This window comes from Euleptes europaea, chromosome 6 (genome assembly GCF_029931775.1).
Source record: "Euleptes europaea isolate rEulEur1 chromosome 6, rEulEur1.hap1, whole genome shotgun sequence".
Lineage (NCBI taxonomy): Eukaryota > Metazoa > Chordata > Lepidosauria > Squamata > Sphaerodactylidae > Euleptes > Euleptes europaea.
In genome coordinates, this window is record NC_079317.1 from 55,319,442 (window position 1) to 55,343,079 (window position 23,638).

At 43.8% G+C, this 23,638-nt stretch overlaps 2 protein-coding genes across 2 annotated transcripts in view; one reads left to right on the forward strand and one right to left on the reverse strand.

Moving 5' to 3' along the window:
* Window positions 1-488, reverse strand: part of PCNX1 (pecanex 1) — a 107,211-nt gene extending 106,723 nt beyond the window's left edge. The window contains exon 1 of the mRNA XM_056851026.1: window positions 328-488. Coding sequence (XP_056707004.1) covers window positions 328-480 — 153 coding nt within the window. The 5' untranslated portion in view covers window positions 481-488. The remainder of the gene's footprint in view (window positions 1-327) is intronic.
* A 10,766-nt stretch (window positions 489-11,254) lies between these two features.
* Window positions 11,255-23,638, forward strand: part of MAP3K9 (mitogen-activated protein kinase kinase kinase 9) — a 31,019-nt gene continuing 18,635 nt past the window's right edge. Inside the window, exons 1-3 of the mRNA XM_056851020.1 lie at window positions 11,255-11,624; window positions 19,243-19,656; window positions 22,869-23,049. Coding sequence (XP_056706998.1) covers window positions 11,255-11,624; window positions 19,243-19,656; window positions 22,869-23,049 — 965 coding nt within the window. The remainder of the gene's footprint in view (window positions 11,625-19,242; window positions 19,657-22,868; window positions 23,050-23,638) is intronic.

Below are 23,638 nucleotides of genomic sequence, written 5' to 3' on the forward strand. Positions count from 1 at the left end.
TCAACCCTTGTTTACTCCATACTAGCGAACATCCCAGAGCCATTACACTCGACGGCGCAGCCCCCCCAGCGCCCCTTCCCTGTTGATGTTCTTAGGCGGCCAGAACAGCCGCCGCCGTTCAACTACTTCGCGAAGGCCGCCCGGAGCCAGATGCAAACACTTGGCGGGCTGGCACCCTTGCAGGGGGCTCGCCCACCACTTTCAAGAAAAGCCACAAAAATAAAGCCAGCGTCGGGGGTGCGGGGGGGGGGGATGCAGGCGTCAAGCCCCAAAGGCGAGAGCCTCCATCTCGAGAAGCGGGAGCCAGCCAGGCCGGCCCTCACTCACCATGTAGAGGGTGAAGGGGAAGCCGAGCAGGAAGAGCCACAGGTAGAGGTGCAGCGCGTTGACCCCGGCGCCCTGGTGAGGGTCCTGGTACCAGCCGCCGCTCAGAGCCGCCCACACGCCCTGGCGCAGGATCTGCAGCACCTGGGAGCCCATGGCGGCCCGGCCCGGCCCGAGCCGGGGTCCTCCGCAGCCCGCCGCTCCCAGCCCCGCCCGCCCGCTCTATCCGCCCTGCGAGCTCGAGCACAACCGCCCGCCGCCTCCACAGCCCGAGCCTCGCGACAGCCACAGGAGCCACCACCCCCTCCTCCGCCTCCTCCTCCTCCCCCCCACCAGCGCCGCCGCCATCTTAGGTCCGGGCCCCGGGCCGCCCGCCGGCCTGTGGCCCAGCAGCCCTTGCGGCAGCTTCCTCGACCGCGTTCCCGAGTCGCCCGCCCCTCCGCGCGAAGACAGCGAGCGGAGCGGGCGGCGAAGGAGGGAGGGGCGGCGAAGGCGCTCCGGAGTTCGCCCCTAAGCGGGCGGGGAGCGAGCGACAGGAGGCATTTAAAAGGCGCAACACTGGCGGGGGGGGGGGGCGGTGGTGGTGTCGCTGAACAACGGGTTTTCCTAGCAAGGAGAGGAAAGACACAACCCCCACACCCCCAGGGGCTCCGACTCCCTGCCCAGAAGATGGCAAAAAAACCCCTCCAGGATCCCTGGCCAATCTGGCTTGGAGGGAAAATTGCTTCCTGACCCCAAAGTGGTGGTTGGCATGTAAGAAAGGCTGTTTTGGAGGGGCTGTGGCTCCGTGGTAGAGCATCTGCTTGGCATGCAGAAGGTCCCAGGTTCAATCCCCGGCATCTCCACTTAAAGGGACTAGGCAAGTAGGTGATGTGAAAGACCTCTGCCTGAGACCCTGGAGAGCCGCTGCCAGTGTGAGTAGGCAATACTGACTTTGATGGGCCAAGGGTCTGATTCAGTATAAGGTAGCTTCGTGTGTTTGTAACAAGTTCTAGTGAACTTGAATGCTTGCACACTGCTTTGCCTCATTTTGGTTGTTCCTAATGAAAGATTTTTATCTGGATTGTGCTTTGATTTTGGACCAGCATGACTGCAAACAACCTCTGTCTTTATTCTGGATAGCCTTATGCAGCAGGTTCAGTTAGTAGGGGCCACTCTGCTGTGGCACTTCTTGTTTAGAGAGAGGCATCTCTCAATTCACCTATTTTGATGTGAGCAGAATCCACAACCCTACGTGCTAATTCCAGATGAGCAACCATGTTCAAAGCAGCAAACAAAACAGGAATCCAGTGGCATTTTACAGCTCAGATATTGGAATGCCCATTATACAAATAACCAGCCACTGAAGATAAGTCAAAACATGAATAAATAATAGAACATATTTTACAGCATTTCTTGCCCCGTGCAATGATCGTGAACCCTTGTGCTGGAATACATTTTATTAGCCTTTATGACGCCACTAAACTCCTGTTTTACACACTGCCACTCAATCTATAGGAAGACTGCTGTTCTGTTGCGATAGGCAACACTGTAGGGTCGCAGTAGCTCTCTTGCTGAGGCAGCTACAGCGTTTTGGAGGTTTGGGTCTGTGTTTCAACCTCACGTGAGCCTCTGTGTAATATAGCACAAACCGCATATATTTCATTGGTTCTTGTAGGTTATCCGGGCTGTGTGACCGTGGTCTTGAAATTTTCTTTCCTGACGTTTCGCCAGCAACTGTGGCCGGCATCTTCAGAATAGTAACACTGAAGGACAGTGTCTCTCAGTGTCAAGGGTGTAGGAAGAGTAATATATAGTCAGAAAGGGGTTGGGTTTGAGCTGAGTACTGCAAAAGTAATGTGCTAATCATTGTCCTGCATATATTTCGCCACCCACCCCTTTTCCACATGGACAATATCCGTGCAAAGGTGGTTGTAGGAAACAAACGTAGGTTCCCGCCCAGCGGCGGAAGCTGGAATAGGCAGGAGACAAGACTAGATTTACCAGGGTGGGGGCAAATGAGCGAGGGTCGGAAACAGGAATACAGCGCGCGCACTCCCCCTCGGTCGCGCATGCCCTCTCCTTCTCTCCGCGAGGTTTCCTGTTCCCGCGACAGCGCGGGTAAGCGTCTGCGCTGCCATGGCAACAGGATATTTGCCTCCTCTAGTTTACCGGTCGGCGCCCCGCAGGCGTCCGTTGCCTTGGCAACCGAGCCGCGCGCTCCAGTTCCTGGGCCCAGCGGGATTTTCATTCCGTGCGGCCTCTGCCCGATTTGATGACCGTCTCAGGCGAGGGCCGCCCTTGTACAGTGATGGCGTTTCCCACGGAGGCGTCCATGCACACAGCCCTCGTGTTGGTAAGAGCTACAGCGCCGATGTCCGAGCGCCAGCGCTGGGAACGCATCTGCGAGCAAAAGTCACGTTATGGTGAAGCAGTGCAACCATTTAATGCGGCGGGGTGAGCTGCCGAGCAAACAGCAGTCTGTTGCAAAAAGGTTTACCAAGTCAAACTGGAGCTATGAGTGGGAGGCAACGTTTCCAAGACAAAATTTCCAAGACCAAAGCTACATAAGGTTCAGGATAAGACTGCCCTATAGGGTTGCCAGGTCCCTCTTCGCTACCGGCGGGAGATTTTTGGGGTGGAGCCTGAGGAGGGCGGGGTTTGGGGAAGGGAGGGACTTCAATGCCATAGAGTCCAACTGCCGAAGCGGCCATTTTTCTCCAGGTGATCTGATCTCTAGCAGCTGGAGATCACTTCTAATTGCAGGAGATTTCCAGCTAGTACCTGGAGGTTGGCAACCCTACCGCCCTAAGATCATACACATAACCAATTGTTACCTAAAATGTATTATTTATCTTTGACAGTATTTCTTGCCTGCCTTTTCCCCAAAAGGTTCCAAGGCAGGCTACACTGTCAGTTAAAAACAATATAAAAATACCAACGATGAACACAACAGAAAACAGATTATTGCTGCTAAAACTGCTATTGTGGAAGCTCACATATTTATAAAACTGCTTTTCTAAATAGCTTTCTAAAAACCAGCAAAATGGGAGCCTTCCAGTCTCAACTGGCAAGCTGTCCTCCTAAAATGAGAACAGTAACTGCCTTCACCAACCTGCAGGATGGGCTCCTTAGCAGATCTTTTTCACCTGCAGGAGGACATGGTGGGAGAGGCAATCTTGTAGGTGGGTTTCAGTACTTTTATAGGTAAAAACCAACACCTTGCCAGAAATTAAAATTTAAAATATTCTGATCTCAAGGTGACTGTTGCATGGATCACCATAGCCAAATCAGTTGAGGCATGGTAGGGAGCCAACTGTTATGCTAGAGATAAAGAAGGCAACTTTTGCCAGTGTGCTTTCCTATTTTTCTGTCAGTTAGGCAAAATCCAATATGATCCCTAGACACTAAAATAAACCCGACCAAACTAGATGAACTCCATCAAATGTGGGGAGAACCATGTCCTCCAAAACCACAGCTTTCCTGACCTCCATCTTGTCCCTTGACCACAGCTATCAAGCGCTTGCCCAGGATGAAAACAGCTGCCTTTGGTGTTTTAGATAATAAATTGTCATCGGCATAAAGGCAACCCCAAAAGTATAGATGATCTCTCCTAATGGCCTCACAGGCACATGAGTGGACAGCATAAGATTCCTGGTGCACATCACAGGACAAATCCCACACCACTGGCTGTCTCATAATAACCTTCTGTTAGGATCAGTGAAACAAGATATAAATGTCTTCAGCACAGATTCTCTAATATTAACTCCTGCCTCTAAGCATCTCAGCAGGAACTTGTAATCAACTGTGTCAAAGGCTGTTTACTAATGACAGCAGCAAAGATGCACTGTCCTTATCAAAACAGAGATCCACCACCAGAACCATTTCCCCATCATAACCAGAAATAAAGCCAGATTGAAAAGGGTAAAAGGCAGATATATCATCCAGAAAAACCTGTCCCCTATCTTTCTTTTTCACTATTTTTCCCAACAATGGACAAATAACCAGCTCCTTAAAAGAATGAGGGGGGGGGGGAGAAACCTTGATTCAAATAATCATTTATAACAAGCAACAAATGCTCTGTATCTCTTTATAAGATTTCAATAACCGACAGGAGTCAAGAACACAAGGGTGCTTTTCAAACACCCAGGACCCTGTGAACATCCATCAGGCTAAGCAAGATGAAGTGATCTGTAAATTGACAAGACAGTGAGCCAGATACTTCTATTAACTGGGGCCATGGCTCAGTGGCAGAATATCTTCTTTGCCCACAGAAGGTTCTATTAACTGATGTGTTATACAAATAGTGTCCAGATTGGAGTGGATCTGGGTGATTTTACCATTAAAAAACTTTCTATGTCATCCTTTGGGAATGACATAGGTTTGGGGAATTAGACACAAACATAAATGTAAACTTCAGCTTATTAATACAAAGATGAAGAAGAAATGAGCATGCTGATTGTGTATATTTAAGAACAGCTTGGATGAGGAATATGGACTGTGGGACTAAACAGATCAGAACCACTTGTAGTTTAGAATTCTGGGAGGGTAAATCAGAGATCTGCTCTTTACCACATATTTTCTTCCCCTCTCCATGCCATCACATACAGAGATTCAGTCTTCTAGTAGGTTGCAGAGCTAATTAATAAAAACTCCTGCTGGTTAAAAGATGTCAACTTCCACTGAGGACAATAACAAAAATGTATTGTGAAAGGTTACTGGAAATGTCATGCCATATGCTTCCTTTCCAAGAGCAAACTAATCAAAGGCTGACTGGGGCTGGGGCCATGGCTCAGTGGTTTGCAATTGCCCACCTCTCTGTAGCAATCTGGACTTCCTTCGTGGTCTTCCATGCAATTACTGACAGTGCCCAACCCTGCTTAGCTTCCAATAACTGATGAGATCAGGCTAGCCTGGGCCATCCAGGTCAGGTCACACAAACTCACATGGAACGGAGAAAATAGGAGCATATGGATTCAGATTTTGGACTGTAATGTAGATCAAAGCCCACAGAAGTAGCTTGCTTTTATGAAGCCTTCTTTGATGACAAAAATGGGTAAGTTTTTGTTTCAATTTGTTTGCAATGCAAATGTAAAATTTACGTCACCCAGAAAGCTGATTTGAATGACAAATGCCTTTCTTCTCCTTTCTACTCTGTATAAACACTAACATATTTGCACCAGTTATTACAAGAGAGAGTCGAACTACAACATCCAGAAAATTTAATTCTGATCCTACAGTCTGACTTTACCTTTGGAGATTAGATCTATATCTGCTCAGTACCTAACACCAGCTCTTTGGTTCTGTTGAGCTATACTGCAGGATAAGTGATTTACACAGCAATTTTTAACTTCTATGATTTACAATACTAGATACAAGGTACTGCTAAAAGTATAACAGACCCCCACTTGGAGTCTTTAGCTGAGGAGGTCTCCTAGATAGCCAAAAGCCTCATGAATGGGATTCACACAACAACAGGGTGACAAAATAGGATCCACGATGATACAAATGGAAGCTTCAGTTCCTACCATGGGCCCCCAGTCTATATAACAGACCAAAAGAATCAAAACATTTATTTTCCAGTGTTTATATACTGTTTCTCAAAACAAGTGGCTTGCATGCAAAGGCAGAACATGTAAAACACCATAAAACAAAAAAGCAACGTGTTACAAGAGCATTCTTCATGAATAGGGCCCAATGGAAGGGCAAACTAGCTGCTGCTTCCCCTTCCTCTGATGAGGTCAGAAGTGGCCATTGGGAGCCAAAGAGTCCTCAGCTGGTGCTGGATCCAGGCAGAATGAAGGGGTGGCTGGCTGCTTCCTGCCCAACTTCCAGTGGCTTGAAAACAAAACAGGAATATTACTGTGACATTCACAAAAAGCCTTTAAAAGCTTACTAGTGAAGGGCACTTGGTTTTGACATCATCTTTAGCAGCAGCTTTAAAGTTCGCCATATCATTCAATGTATCATTCATGCCAACTTGGAAATAATTATTTCTGTTTCTTTAGCCTAAGTCTGTGGCCACAACTTAAGGAAATACATAACTGCTTTCCATTTATAAAGCTCTTAGGTATAGTATTCTTTCAAAGAAGAGAGCAAAAAAGGAGGGAAGGACAGTCTGCCTCTGTCCAAATATCCTTAGGCCACCATTTTCTATCAGTGGTTTAAAAGGTTCGTTTACTCATAAGTGATAACATTTGTACCACTTCTTCCATTTAAAAACATTTATTCACACAGCTTGTAACTTAGCAGTGGAAATTAGCAGAGTTATACCCTTTGAAGCCTGTTAACATCAATAGACTTAGAAGGGTGTACCTCTGTTTCAAATTGTACTGTGGATCTATGCTGGGTTTTACAAGCTGAGAATAATATATTCTGAATGCTTCCAGCCTTTCTAAGTGATTAACTGACAGAAGGATGTCTGTTTTCTTCCTGTGAGACTCAAGCTGAAATCCTAAAAACATTTTCCTGGGAATGGAGTAAACCCCAATAAATAAAATATGTAGACCTACTTAGGATTGTATTCTCAGTCGTGTACCCCTTTCTGTCAGGGCTTCTGTCTGCTCTTTGATAAGGTTCTTCTTCCACAGGCTCTTTTCACTGTCTCAGTCAATACTCAGCTATCCATACTTCACTCTTCTGTTTTTCATGAGCCACATTTTCACTTGAGGATCCTGGAACTGTCCCTCTTTAGCCCAAGCCGATACCTTCCTCCACTATGTCCCTCCTCAATGCCTCTAAGTCTCAGTTGACGGTTACTTCCGCTGTTGTTTAGCAGCTCAGAGGACACGACATTTTCAAAACGGAGTGACTTAAAGCCTGTTTCAAATACTTCTTCTGCATTTTGATAAGTGACAAGCACTTCCTGTATCCTGCAGATTTTATGTAAACTTGTCTTGTTTATCTATTGACAAATACAATTAATGAGAGAATGCTTTCCAACCAGTCCCATGAAATGAACTGTGCTTCTGTTGATGCTACAGCTCGAGGATTACAGCCTTCCTTTTATTACTTATAAATCACAAATGAAATACTGTAATATTCTCCTTTTAAAAACAAAAACTCTGTACTTTTGACTACTGCAGTGTTGGCCACAAGGAGGCAGGGTTGCTTATTGTATTTTAAAATTATTGTTAATAGCTGAATGCAAGAGGCATAGGCTGCAAACAACAGTTGTGGGAATATTTTGGAGAATACCATATTGTCAAAGCATTCCTAGTTGTGCACTTTGTCATCCCAAGCAGAGTTACAACCTTCTAAATCCATTGAAGTTAATGTACTCACAAGGGTGTAACTCTGTTTAGAATTACCCAGCTAATAAACAACTTCGAGATTGTGTACTGTAATCATACTGATTGATGACCCCTTCTTTTGTTCCTGTTATACATAATTGGTGTATAAACAAATAGATAAAATAGATGAGAGAAGCATGTTTTTTGAAAGCTACACCAGCATTTAGATTTCTGTAATCCTAGTACTTTGCTTACTATATATCGTGTCATAATTACTTACTATGTAATCTGTTCTCAGCTTTAGTGAGAATGGTGGACTATACATATAGTAGATAAATATTGTATACACATGTTTTGTGGTAGAAATTTATGGGGCTGTCCTTTATAATTTTGTATTTCTTGTAGTATATGAAATCGCCCCAAGGGCATTTTCACACAAGAAGGTTAAAATGGCTTCTGCTTCACAGTCGGTAATGTGAACAGGCCAGAATGTTCATTTACATTACAAATGCTTCTCTTCCACATGAACAAGCACATAGGCATGCACACAATGCAGGAGTGCCTCAAAGTTGATTTGAGAAAGATGTTATAAAAATGCTTTTAGCGGTATGGCATAGCATCTTAATCTAAGAAGCTGAGATGGCTACAACAGTTCTGCATTAGGTAGCAATAACTTCAGATGGGAATTGAATTTTAAAGTACCCACTTACAAACTTATTCAATACACAGAGTTGTCCTGAATTCTGGATTTCGATGACTGAAAAGCTCTGGCTTTTCCAGGATTCACTTTGTTGCATTAGGGTAACTACTTTGAAAGGAGATGGAAAACTGTGCTTACCACCCACATTAAATAAGAACTGAGAGAATTTCAGAGGTAAATTTTCCTGACAAGGCTAAGCATGCAGAACAGCCAGGTCCCCATCTCTGAAATACCTCTGGGAAGAAACTTCCTACATATCAATCCAATGTATCCGCCACACAATTTAAGCCTAGGTTTAACGTTACAGAATGAACCTTATACTGTCTGGGACCATCGTATCGATGGGACTGTCTCTCCTGGTACGCCCCCCAGAGAGCTTTATGCTCCAGTAACAACAATGTATTGGTGGTCCCCTGCCCAAACAGTGTCTAGCTGTCCTCAACTAGGGCCAGGGCTTTCTATGCCCTGGCCACAGCCTAGTAGAGCTCCCTCTCTAGTGAGATCAGGGCCCTGCAGGACCTCAAAGATTTCTGCAGGGCCTGTAAGATGGAGTTATTCTGCCAGACCTACAGCTAAGGGCAGCAATGGTTTACCGTCAAAGCTGGCCTCCCTATCCCTCACCTGTCAATATTTACCATCAATGCATTCTAGGGGGCCCTGACTACTTTTTCAGGCCACTATGGCGCTAAGTATCTATGATGAGCACCATTTATTTTTAATACTTAACTGATTAGATACTGGGAACTGTTTTAACAATTGTAAAGTTATGGTTACAATTTTATTATTTGTACATTCTGTTGATCTTAGCTGCCCTGAGCCCGGCCCAATCCGGGGATTGAAGATGGGGTATAAATTGAAATATATATAAATAAAGCCTGGTTCACACAGGCAGGGGGAATGAGGTGGTACTGAGATGACAGAGCCCTGAAGTGTAGAACTGATTGTTTCAGACAGGAGGGTGATTATCATAAAGGATCCCATTCTGGAATATTCTACATGGAACAACCTCCCCAGGAAGGTGTCTCTGGCTCCCTCACTTTCGACCCCATCTGAGACTTTAAATTGTGATCTTACATTGTATGCCACCTTGAGTTCTGCAAGGTATAAAGGCGACTGATTGTTTGAAATAAATAAAAACTCCCTGCAAATAAAAAATCAGCATAGCATGCAAAGGGAGGGGGTTTAGAACACCCTTCCCCCGCTGTGTTAGTTTCCATGTTTAATCCAGCAGAACTCTGGCTACACAGATCCCTCTCCTAAATTACCTTTTCCTTTTGGAGTGGGGGGGGGGATTCAAATCAATAAATGACAGCAACCTTATGGCTTGGCAAACAAATGTTAAAGCATTCAAGGGTGCTGTCATTTACCATAAACCCAACAACTTTACAATTAGAAGTAAAACTAAATCATAATGGCTATGAACATAGCAAAAGTCAGGATCTTCAGTGCTCTTCAGGAAGGGCAGTCAGAACAATGGCAAATAGCAAACAGTGCCCAGTAATACAAAGAGACGAGAAAGTCCAGACTGTTAACTTGAAGTGCAGGGCTGCTTCTTCTCCATATGCTCTTCAGTGGTTCGTGCTGCTGCTCTAGATCTTTCTCTGGCTTGGGCCTGCTGCAAGCCAGACTGACTCAGGGGGAAGAGTTTTAAACCATGCCTTACCACAACTCAACTAAGAGCTTAACAAACCCTTTCTTGATAACAACCCCTAAAGGGGATATTTTAATATACAATTTCTCCCTGGTTGGGCCCATCACATACCTGCAAAGAAATTAACAGTTCCCTCGATCAGGCTCATGGCCTTCTCTCTCCTGCCGCAGCCCAGACTGACTGAGGGTGTGGGACTCTTGCAGTTGGTATAACGTGAGCAACTTTAATAACTGCTCATGCTCTGTGACCTTTTGCTCCCTAGGTCCTAAGGTCTAAACATTTTAATAGAAATAAAATGTAACGTAAAAATGACATGGGTTACACAGGCACAAGATCTTTTTATCGGGGGGGAGGGGAGTGGTTCAGCCCGCCTCAGTTTTTGCCACTTCATTGCCACCCCATTCTTCTGCATGTGTAAATCAGACCTCGAAAAGCAGAAAAGCTACCTTGGTGTTTCTCACACATCAGACAGCTGATATACGCAAATTCAAAGCTGCGTCTGCATATATGACCTTCGAAGGAAGAGCTAACAAGTGCTTTTATAGATACGTGTGAATTCGGAGCTGCTAGTGTTCATAAACCTATTACTTCTCCTCTTTTTTGCTTTTCCAGCAGGTGGACAAGGGGCAGCCAGACAAAGCATACACTTTTCTATGGGACAACAGCGTCCCCATACACAACCAATGATTAATCTTTGACCGATCTCAATGATTAACAAGAAAGCGTCCTTCCTTCTGGGCTATGCGCCAGTCGGAATAAAGCAAGCGCCGTCTTCCCTCTCCGCCACGCCCATTCGCTCGTGGCCCAATGAAAGTTCTCCCTTTAGCACCGAGGCCTTTCCTTACTATTAAAGCAATGTGAAAGGGGGCCCGTAGATAGTTATACACACTAGCGAACTGACAGCAAATGCGAGCCAATACAAAACCACCGTGGGTCAGAATTGGCCAATGGGAGAGGCGATCCCGACAACGTGCGAGAGCTGGGCGGAGACTGGCCGAGGAGCGGCGCGTAGCCGAAGATCTTCAATCAGGTAAGGGAGGAGCTTGAAAGGCTGTTGAAGCGGCGAACGGGCATGGAGATTTGGGCGAGGAGGCGGGGCTTGTAATGCCTCCCCCCCGCTCTCCGGAGCTTGCCGGTCAGTCAGGTGGCTCAGGATGCGCCGTTGCCGCCGCCGCTGCTCCGTCCTGTCGTGGAGGCGACGGCGGTCGGGCGGTTGGGGCCTTCGGCGGGGCTGCCGCGGAGCGACGCCCCTCCGCCCCGTCGGGGTCGTACCTGCGGCCGGTAAGCGCGGCCGTATGCGCGTTAGGCGGCTCCCCTTGCGGGCGGCGCCTCCCCCCTTATGGAGGAGCCGCTCCCTCCGCCCCCTCCATGGAGCCTTTCGCAGAGCGCAGCCCGCGTCGCCCTGGCGAAGATGAAGCGGAGGGGGCGGCGGCGGCGGCGGCGCGGGCGGCCAGCCCCGGCTGGGAGAAGGCGGGCGCCGGCCTCTGGACGGCCGTGTTCGAGTACGAGGCGTGCGGCGAGGACGAGCTGAGCCTGCGGCCCGGCGACGTGGTGCAGGTGCTCTCGCAGGACTCGCAGGTCTCCGGCGACGAGGGCTGGTGGACCGGCCAGATCGACCAGCGCCTCGGCATCTTCCCCAGCAACTACGTGAGCCGCAGCCGCGGCAGCCGCCTCTGCCTCCGCCAAGGGGGCGCGCCGGAGCTCCAGCCCCACTGCGCCCAGCCTCCGGCCATACAGTGTAAGACGGCAGGGAGGGAGGGAGGGAGGTCCGAGGTCGGGCTTGGGAGGTTGTGCATTGGATTTGCCACTCTCTAGATGCACATTTCCCCCATCTGAATTCTCAAAACTCTGCACGGCTGCTTATCGTTGAGTTTTGAGAATATGGATGGGGAAAAAGTGCATCTAAAGAGTGGCAAACCCAATGCAAAACCTTCCATGAATAAATGGCCCAGAGGGCTCCCTTAATCCAGAGGGGGTGGGCGTGCTAGTCTGGGCACGGGCGTGGTAAACACATGTTATTAAGGTGCTACTGGACTCCAGAATACTCTAGAACAGTGGTTCTCAACCTTTTTTGCTCCACCCCCCCTTTCACCATTGTTCAGAATATAATCCCCCCCTTCCCAAGATAGTCTAACTCGAAAGGTGCCTTCCAAATAATATGCATATTTGCTTAATAGTGGTCCCAATTCCCCCCAAACCACCAAATCCCCCCCTGGGGGGAATTCCCCCCTTATTGAGAACCCCTGCTGTAGAACAATTGTTTCCGAGGCGGGGGAGGGAAGTCCATACAGATGAGCATAGTGTGCCATTTCTGCGTGGGAGGTTTTGCCTTGGATGTGCCGCTCTCAAGAGGCACATTTTCCCCATCCAAATTCTCAAAACTCAACCATAAGCCCTCATGCGGAGTTTTGAGAATTTTGATGGGGAAAGCGTGCATCTCGAGAGCGGCAAAACCTCCCATACGTAAATGGCCTAGATGCACTTTCTTTCCCATCCGAATTCTCAGAACTCAAAAATAAGCCCCTCTGCAGAGTTTTGAGAACTCGGGTGGGGAAAATGCGCATCTAGAGAGTCGAAAATACAAGGCAAAACCTACCATGCATAAATGGCCATGCATCTTGTCATACATACATTTTATCCGAAGAGTGGTTCAAACAGAGCTTGGCAGGATGGTGTAGATGGCCAGGTCTCGTGCAGAGGGGGTTGTATTGGTACCACGTCTGGGAATAGGTTTTAAATGACTTTCTCGACTGTGGATACTTTACATACAAATAGCTGTTCTTCCAGATTAAGTAAAGCTGCAAGGGCTCCATCTTGTCCATGTGGTTCAGAGGGCAATCGGAGGAGGCTTCCAGAGGGATCAGAGGAAGGGGTGTGGCTTTGGGGGTTTGGCGGTGTTTCGTGTGGGGTTTTTTGTGTGTGTGTGTTTTATAACCTTGATCCCAACAACAGCGATTTGTCTCTACTGAAGGACCCTAGTGAGGGGGAGAGGGTTGTAAGCGCCTTCCCATACTTTCTCCTCGGGATTTGTTAATCTATGCCAAGCTTCCAGTAGAATGAAAGATATTGTAATGGCATTTTCATTGTATCGTATCTGGTGTCAGAATACACCACTGAAAGCTGTGCTGGCTGGGTTGTAGAGATGTCATTCTCTTTCAGTAAAGTTCTCATTGTTATAATCGGGAAACTGACATTTATTGGAGTCCAACGGAGCAAGCTAGCAGAGTGCAGAATGTTGTTACTGTTGCTCCTTTGCCTTGTTGAGCTCCCCTTTTATGTCCAGTCTGTAGTCTTCATTTTCAGTTGGATACTGTGTTGGCAGTACTTTGAAATGTGAGGTTTTTCTCCCCAGTTTTTGTTACTCTTTCAAGCTTTCAGAAGTGATTGATCAAAGGCAATTTATTTTGCTGGAGCTGTGTAATGCACAATGAAAACTTCAATACTAGTAATGCTCAGAAGAAGGTACGTTGATTCTTGTTACACAGTATGCAGAGTTGCAGATGTGTCCATTGTGTTCTGGTATGTCCTTAACTCTCAGAGGCTTGTAAACGTTCCTCTTTGAGGATCTTCTTTTGCCTTCTCCTGGGCTCTTACTAATAGCTTACATACGGTAGTTGAAATGTATAAAAAAGGGCCTCTGATGTCTACAACTGGTTTTTTTGGTTTGAGGTGGCTATTCCATGTTTTTGCTGCTACTACAGGGATAGAGGAGATGGAGGCAGAATGGCATTGTGTGGAGACTTGAGTTTTCTTTCCTGGGAATATCCAGTGTCATTACATATATTGATGTTAATCTATTAAAGGGCTCATAGTTCGTAGGTGTTTCACTTAACAAGCCCAAACATTCCTACTTCTATTAGTTTAAGGTGTGTGCTTATAATGTAATCCATATATTAGAAGTCAAATTTTGTCTTGAATACTTTGTAGTATATTGAGGCTGGACAGTCACATGAGTAGCTCTATGGGAATTTTCTTGCTTGTTTTAATGCTAGTGCTTTGCAAATTAAAGAGATGCAGTAGTTTACACATTAATTGCTACAGGATTGTGTGAACTGCTTTGTACCTTGAGTATTGTAGTATTTCATTGCCAAGATGTTTGCTTGTAACATGGCATGTAAGATACTGTCACCATTTAGTGATGGTTTACTGTGCAATTCTGTGCAGACTTGTTTCAGTCTCAGTGCATGAAAATAAATTGTTTTAGATGGGAGTCACTCTGCATAGGATTACACTGTTAATCCGGCAAAGTTTTGATTGCTGTTCATGTGCTCATATAATGCAAAGATTTTAGATGTTTTTTAATCTTAGAATTGTACTAAAGTTGGATTCTTGGAGATCAATCATGTGACCAGCTTCTCGTGGGAATTTTCTTGTTCCTCTGCCTATTGAAAAGGAGTATAGAAAAGAGAAGGCAGAGAGGAATTGAAGAGGCAGTTGTGACAGTTATCAACCATTGTTTGTTCTGAGATGTACCTTATTCCAGCAACCAAGAAATAGTTTGTTTTTTGTCCCCTCCTCATCCTGGGTACCAGGCATGTGGATGGATTTCCCTACCAGTGTTCTACCTTTGGACCAAGAAGCCCAGGGAATTAGTAAAAGCAATTACTATGCTGCTGCTAAACTGCACAGGAAGCTCTCTTTGTTCTGTCTTAAAGGGCTAGTAGCTATTAAAGGAGGAAACTACATAAGTGCACATGCAGCCTTACATGGTGGTACAAACTCCAGTTTCTTAATTTTGAATGCAGCTTAGTGCTCACCTGTGTTAGACATTGAACTGGTTGAGGAAAAATCTCCAACATAAATTTAACACACACGCCACCACTAACTGGGGAATCACACCATAAGCCATCATAACAAAATTGATACAATCAACAATGTAATGTGTGTACAAAAATAAAATCAATGATAGCCCCCAAATACCATGACATACATTTTAAAAATTCTAAATACTAGCTTTGAATGGAAAAGTGGATGTCTTTTGACACTGAAGTCTTCATCAGTGGTCAACTGAATATTAATACTTTCAAAATTAAAATGCAATTACAAATTCATCTAATGTTAATGAGGGGCATCTTTCAAAACACTTCCCACACATATTAACATCCACATGGCAATCTATAAATTAGTATATGATAACTATAGATGACTCAAGACTATCCTTAACCCATATCCCATCAGAGGCTGGTTTGCAATGACCTAATATACCAATGGAACAACTGTTAAAACATTTAAACAACACACTAATGCTAATCAAGATATCAAAATGTATTTATAAAAGTTTTTATTAACGAGTGCACCAATCATTACCAAAAATGTACTATAGAACACAATCTCAGATCAAGAGAAAGAGCTTATACACTTAGATATGCCCTCCTCCAAACAAACCTTACTGATGTTAATGATATGGGCCAAACTTCTCCAAAAGGATGTTGTCCATTCAAGATCCATGTAAATAGTCTGAGGATAAAGCAGAAATTCAACACTTTTATACTGAACCAAAAAGACCAAGCTAACTCTCCAACAATGAATGCACTTGCTGCAAGTCTAAGCAGGCTTTTACAATCTTTAAAGATATCTAAAATCATGTTTTATTACCATAATGTGTGTGTAAAGTGCTGTCAAGTCGCAGCCGACTTATGGCGACCTTTTTTGGGGTTTCAATGGCAAGAGACTAACAGAGGTGGTTTGCCAGTGCCTTCCTCTGCACAGCAACCCTGGACAACCTTGGTGGTCTCCCATCCAAATACTAACCAGGGCCGACCCTGCTTAGCTTCTGAGATCTGACGAGATCAGGCTAGCCTGGGCCATCCAGGTCAGGGCTTATTACCATAATACAAAGAATCAAATCAGCCCCTAATCACCAAAATAGTAAAAATGAGAATGTTAAATAATGGCAAGTACTAACAATAGTCCACCCAGAGCAATTTTTTATAGAACTTCTAGTTAGTCCAAGCCTATAGATGCCAAAGTTAAAGAAAAAGCCCCCTCCCACAAGTCTGCCTTGAATATCTGATGAATCACTGTGTCTCTGAAGTCAAAGAAGTCTTTCATGAGTGGAGCCTGTATCTTCCCTGTCCTTACAAAACTCTTGTGCTTATAAACCCTTGACAGCTCAGCTGGTCATGCCTGTAGGTACTAAATTGTAATGACACTGTGCTGCATAAATAACTCCAGTAAGAGCATGACGGGGCAGTTGGAGGTCTGCATCATGAAGCACGAATTGGTGAAAAAACCCTCCCTTCTGTCCCCAGAAATCCTCTGCTGGGTCCAGCCCTATGTAATCTCTATTTAGAGGTTGAAATTATATCAAAAATTCAGATTCTTTGGAGAGTGCCTTTCATTGCTTCCAAAATTTGTTATGTAGTTAGATATAACAGTTCCCATTTCTTTCAGTGGGAAGAGAAATGAATGCAAGTTATGCAGTTCAGGTACCTGAGAACTCAAAAGGGGGGGTGGTTAAAGCAGTTAATGTGTAACTGCTATCAGTTTAAAAACATTACTTCACTACTGCCTGATATGCTTGTGAGCAGGCCTGGAGAAAAAAAGTCCTATCAGTAGAGACTTAATGGGAATTTACCTCCATGCCATGAAAAGTTTCAACTGCCCATTTCCACTTGCTGTACCTCTGTTAAAGGGAAAGGGCTCCCCCCCCCCAGCCTGTTGGCAAACCTTCTGCTTGACGAAATAGTCTGACCACTACACCATGCTGGATCTCTAAAATGTAACATATTGACAGATATTCTACTTTTCACCATGGTACTTCAAGGGCCTCACAGAGGCCTCACCTAACCTACACTTGCTTATCTTCAGCAAAGATGCAGGGTATGTCTTCCAACTATACTGAAGAGCCCCCAAAGGAGGAAAGCCCCAAGGAAGTCATATGCTCAAAAAAACTTTCATTTAAGAGAGGTGTTAAGGTTCTTACAATTTGTTCATGCAGCAACAGGGCTACTAACTCAAGATTTCTGTGTTAACTTGTGTGCTGTGTTAGCAACGAAGATCTTCTGCAGCCTTGAATATTGTTTAAAGTTTAGACTCCATGCTCCCTTTCCATATGACTTTCAGTCCCACTGTTATTTGCTTGCATGCTAGAAGCAACACTGAACTTAAGGACTAGGTGGTAGTGGCCACTTAGTAGTATGTTAACACTTTCCTTTCCCTTAGGTTTGACATTAGTGGTGACAGCAGTAAATGGTGGAATGTGTGCATGCTTGATTGTTTTCAGCATGTAGACAGGGATGCAAGACTTGGGAATACCAGGGTCGTGATGCAGGGGCAGGCAATGGAAAACCACCTCTGAACGTCTCTTGCCTTCAAAACCCCACTAAGGGTTGCCATAAGTCAGATATGACTTGATGGGAAAGGGGGGGTAAAAGCATATGATTGGATTCTGTGCCTTAAGATTAAGTTTGCAAAATGTGGGTTCTCACAACTATAAATTTAGAATTAGTAATTCTATATCTTTATCTTGATAGATTACTTCAATGGTGCCTTGAACCTGTAGAGGAGTAGCTCTGAAAGACAAAGTGGTAGCAGGGTTATCGAGACTAAGTTGTAAGCATATGCAGTGTAAAGAGATTCTACTGATTATGTGGTATGGAAGTTAAGGTGGGCACCTTAACTTGCTATATTTATGTTCTTTACATTAATTCACTTCTAAAAGCCTTAACATTTCTATTGGACCAAATTGTTTATTGACCCTAGACAAGTTATATACCAATTACTAAATATCTCTTCAGTACTGAAAGAATTGGTTCAGAACTGCTCTAAAGCTTGAACTGAGATAACTGCTGTTCTTCTGATTTTCAGAAGGAAGTTATCATTAAAGGAGCTATCCGTTCAGCACCCTTTATTTCAGAACCTTAGTTCCCCATTTTTTTTACTACTAATTTTTACTACTACCATTGGAACAAAGTGTGGCACTTTAAAGACTAAACATTTATTGTAGCTTATGTTTTTTGTGGGCAGGACCCATTTCATGTGTCTGATGAAGCAGGTTCTACACTGTAAAAGCTTATATGACACTAAATGTGTTAGTCTTTAAGGTACCACCATACGCTTTTTGTTTTTGCTGCAACAGAATAATATGGCTATTTTATTGAAATTAGTTTCCCACTGATACGGAAAGAGAAATTTTAATTTGTGTTATATGGCCTGCATTTTCAAAGCAATAATTATTAAACTTTTCACTTGAATGAATTTGTTGAAGAAATAATTGTGTAAGCTTGAGCATATTTATGTTCTTATTTTGTGAGGACTGCAGATTTGTAGTGCCTGCTTCTGGTTTTTATATTATGATACATTTTAAACTTCCAGTTCCTCATTACAGAAGCTTTTGAGACTATTATGCTACCATATTCTTTAAGCTGCCCTAAGTTTCCTGTTTTTCTATCAGTTGAAGTTCCCGTTTGATTCCTTTCATTCAACTTCAGTAGAATTGTGCTTTGTACATGCTGTAAGTGAAGTTAGGGGTGGATGGACTGAATGAGCTTTATGTAGGATCATTAATCACCCATCTGAAAGACAGGCAGATCAGGAGGGCTGCAGTTTGGTGGTGGAAAGTGCCGTCAAGTCACTTATGGTAACTCTGTAGAGTTGTCAAGGCAAGAGAAGTTCAGAGGTAGTTTACCATTGCCTGCCTCCACATGGGGCTGAGAGTGTTCTGAGAGAACTGTGACTGGGCCAAGGTCACCCAACAGGCTTCATTTGGAAGAACAGGGAATCAAATCTGGTTCTCCAGATTAGAGTCCGCCGCTCTTAACCACTGTACCACTCTGGCTGCAGTTTACTTATTGATTATATTTTATAACCTGATAAGCTACTAGCTTGACCTCTTAGAGAATCACTTGAATTGTGTGTTTATACGAATAGTCTGATGAAGGGAGAGTTTTTTAACCCTTACTGAAACTTTGTTTATGGGCATACTTGTGAAGTTATGTTAAATTGGGGTACTACCCCAGACGCTAATATTGATCGAAATAATCACATGTTTATGGCCAGCAAAGAACTGAGATGTAAAAGAAAACTACAACAGTAGTTTAAGTGAGATACATAAAATTTATGTATAAAGCATCTTTTGTGCCTTTGCCAGCATTTCCGAATACATTGTACAGCTGTTCCATAATCACTTTGGTTGTCATTGTTTGCAAGAAAACTGCATAAAATTTAGAGTACATTTGTGTTAATGATTCAATACATTTTATTCTGGAGTTTTGAAAGCAAAGAGGCTATCAGAATGACCTACCCCGTATAATTGTTCTGTGTAAGTTTGAGTTAAATTCAGGAGAGGAATGATGCTGTTTCTTAACAGTATACAAAAGTTACCTTGTTAACAAACTTTTTTTTCCTATCCCTAGTGCTGGAGATTGACTTCTCAGAGCTTGTTCTGGAAGACGTTATTGGCATAGGAGGCTTTGGGAAGGTTTATCGTGCAGTTTGGCTTGGAGATGAAGTTGCAGTTAAGGCAGCTCGCTATGATCCAGATGAAGACATCAGTGAAACTATTGAGAACGTTTGTCAAGAAGCTAAACTCTTTGCAATGCTCAAACATCCCAACATCATTGCCCTTAAAGGTGTATGTTTAAAGGAGCCTAACTTTTGCTTAATCATGGAATTTGCCCGTGGAGGGTCACTAAATAGGATACTGTCTGGAAAAAGAATCCCACCAGACATACTGGTGAACTGGGCTGTCCAGATTGCTGGAGGCATGAACTATTTGCACGATGAAGCAGTTGTTCCTGTTATCCACCGGGATCTCAAATCCAGCAACAGTAAGTGAGGATATAAAGGGTATTTGAGATGGCTAGGCTTAAAGTAAAGCTTAATTTTTTTCATGAGAATTACCACATTTTCTAAAATTGCTTTTGTAGGTAACAAAATTAAAATATTAGCATATAGGAAACTTGTACCCCACCTTTTTGCTTTTACAAAGCACTAGTCAAAATGCATTGATGAAATACTAAAATTTTAGTGTAAATTCCAAACATAAGCTTGAAAATAGACATTTAGTCCTGTGGTGTTTTTTTTAGATAAATGGGGCACACAGTGTGGAAATGTTGAATTGATCATTTGCATTTGTCTTACTCCTGCTGAGCTGTGGCAATGTGGTTGGGCAGCGTGCTACTGTCATGACTGTTCAGAGTTGGTATGCTTGTATTGGGGAAACCAGGGCATACCCTTGCAAAGGGCCATCCACCATGGGGGGTGGGAGACCAGGTCAAAAAGGGGTCTGCTAACCATCTGTGGCTGATTCACCCACTCGTCTGTCCTGATGGCAAATAATGCTCCTATGTGGTGCGTCCGTTACTTGAGTTCTGTGAGCTGCCACCATGGTATGACATGCTAAGTCTCACAATCATAGGGCTGGCAGACACAGCCCGTACCACATTACTTGGTATCTGGCCTGGCTGTGCACTGTCAGGGGTTTATATTGTTTGCTGGGTGCTGTCATTGGATGTGAAGGAACAGTTTTTCACCCTGAGGCCAATAGGTGCTGGGTATATCTACAGGATTTGCAAGCTTAGTGCCTAGTTGGTTCCCTATGCGCTTTCAGGCCCCCCTCATGATTGCACCGTATGTGTCATAACTGCCTCTAAAATTGACACTTGTGTTTTAGTAATTAGGTTTGTTTTTGCTCTGTGTTAATTTTGTGTGTATGTTATATAGCATAGTTTTTAACCTGCCTTTCTCTAACAAAAAATCTTAAGGTAGGTTTGATCCTGTGATTGTAGGTCAGTGTAAGTTAACTAATTTGTTCTTGTAATTAGTATAAGCACCAATTAGTATAAGTTAATGCTTAAACTTTGTACTAGAACAACCAGAGTAATGCTGATTTTGACTAATATTGACTGATCTGTTGACCAGAGTCTCACCCTAATAGCGCCAATAGATTAATAAACTTAATATTGTTGTAAAACTGGAATGTCATCTCCTGGGTACAAAGAGTGGTAGGAAAGCTGGTTATACAGATGAGGACCACTGATGTATTTTCTGTATAGTCTGCCTTTCTCCGTGGACTCAAGAGTCAATAGTATTTAATAGGAAAAGAGATCTAATAAGCTCAGAGTAGTTTGATACAATCAGTGTTAGGAGACATCTAGTGAGCAACATAGTACCATTAGTATTATTGAAATATGAATAAGTGTAGTATACTAGGCATGATACAGAATGTGGATATAATGAAGAAAAATGGTACTGCATCAACAGAAAATAATGTACAGATAACAGGGTAACATGCAGCAAACTGATAATATGTCCTATACACAGTGGGATAATCTACTGTCTCTTCCCCTTTATCAAGTGTTTTCCGGAAGTATTCTGTTGTGGTATAGCCCTGTTACCTTTATAGAAGAGCTCTCCTGAACAATTCAATTTTATATAGACTGCAGAATGATAGGAGCATGAGAGCCCTTCTGATCCCCTTAGACAGAGGCCATTCCATAAGGTGGGGGCCACTGCAGAAAAAGCATATGTGCTTACGTTTGTTGACCCTAGCCCGTTGCTTTCATTAGACAACTTTTGATTGCAGTAGTCATACTGGGGATGAGTCAAGACACTTAAAATAAGAAAACACATGATATGAGGAATTGAAAACTGGGACATTTAAATAAATTTTAATTCCAGGGAAAAGGTTAACCCTAGTACTTCATGACTACGCTAAGCGTGTGGAAAATGTTCTTTCATATGCTGTACTGGGGAGTTATGCATAAGAGCTATACAGTTAAAATAAGTGCACCAAGTTTGGGGAGGGGCTGTGGCTCAGTGGTAGAGCATCTGCTTGGCATGCAGAAGGTCCCAGGTTCAATCCCCGGCATCTCCATTTAAAGGGACTAGGCAAGTAGGTGATGTGAAAGACCTCTACCTGAGACCCTGGAGAGCCACTGCCAGTCTGAGTAGACAATACTGACTTATACCAAAGGTCTGATTCAGTATTGGGCAGCTTCATGTGTTCAACTTTATTAGCAACTTGTACAACCTTTGTTAGGGAATTCTAATCCCTTAGAATTTTAGAAATGAAAATGTTCAGAATAGGTGCTTTATAAATGTAAGCCTGGATTTTAACAGCTATAATTGTGATTAAAAATTAAGCAGGCTCTTCATGCATGTGTTTAATGCCCTTATCATTCAAGCCTTTTGTGAAGGTTGAGGTTGGGCTGCTGTATTGTGTATAAGGTTGCCCATGATGATTCTTCTCAAGTTGCATCTGGTGCATGGCTTGGCATTCTGCCTTCTGACAAAGTGTGTTGCCAGGAACACATTACATCAGTACTGCAGTGGATTCATATAGCTTTTTTGGTACAACTGAAGACGCTGTGTTTCAGGACAGAAAGCCCTAACTGGCCTGGCCAGTACTTTAGATCTCATGGGAGTTGCCAGAATTGATTGGTTGGAGAACATTTCCTCAAATAGGTAGACAGCAGAAAAACAGGACTACCTATTACTTCAAAAACAAAGCAGAATAATGGGCACAGTTTTTTCTCTATCATCATCATTATTAAAATATTTATATCCCACCTTTCTTCTTGGTCAAGGTGGAACCTCTTGAATGATAGGTTTTGATAACAAATCTCAGTTTTGACTTCAACAATTTTAATTTTTTAAATTTTAGAAATTTAACTATAAAGTTACGAAAGTTGCCAGTAAACTTGCAGTTTTAGTATACAGTACTAGTCTTTTGTTCCTGGATGAGAGCATCTGTTTTTGTGCCCTTAAGGTTATGAGGAATGATACTGGTTGTTTTGCCACTTGCTTTAGTTCTCAATCTGGTATGTAGTGTTTAGGGATACTGGTAGGGATCCTGCTAGCTCAAGTGGTAGTCCAGAGAGCATCTTTATACTCATATATCCATGCATGGCTAGATTTGACTCTTCTTCTCCCCTTTCCCAGTACTAGATTTTAAAAGATGGGTAAATATTTTTCTTAGGCCTAACATTTATATTTTTGCTATACGTACATCTAATTTTTCCTCTTCCTTTTGCTCTAGTATTGCTACTTGAGAAGGTGGAAAATGGAGACCTGAGCAACAAGAGCTTGAAGATCACAGATTTTGGCTTGGCCAGGGAATGGCATAAGACAACCAAAATGAGTGCAGCTGGGACATACGCCTGGATGGCTCCTGAGGTCATCCGCTCGTCCATGTTCTCTAAAGGCAGCGATGTGTGGAGGTACTGTGTTAGCACTAAATGCTTTGAATTACTGAATCATAGGTGTTGAGGGACTGTAGAGGTGCCCTGACCTAGATTGCCCCAGGCTAGCCTGATCTCGTCAGATCTCAGAAGCTAAGCAGGGTCAGCCCTGGTTAGTATTTGGATGGGCAACCTCCAAGGAACTCCAGGGTTGTGATGGGGAGGCAGGCAACGGTAAACCACCTCCAAACATCTCTTGCCTTAAACAGTATGGGGTCGCCATAAGTCAGCTGTGATTAGATGGCACACAAAAAAGAGGTGCATAGTTTGATTGCTTATGTTTTAATAGATGTTGAAATGTTTATCTGGGCCTGGGATGGAGGTGATGGATGCAGCTTTGTGATCGTTAGAAGTGACATTTTACAAGCTGCTGTATTCTGGAAAAAAGAACCACCAGTTTGCTTGTGTTGAAGCCTCCAGATGGCTGCCTTACAAACTTTTTGTCCCTGTTCTGTTTTAATACTGTAACTACAGTTCTTGGAATTGTAGATTCAGCATATGTGGCTCTGCTTGTTTGATCCCAGATCTTACACACAGATTGGGAGTGTCTTAGTATTTGCTTTCTATA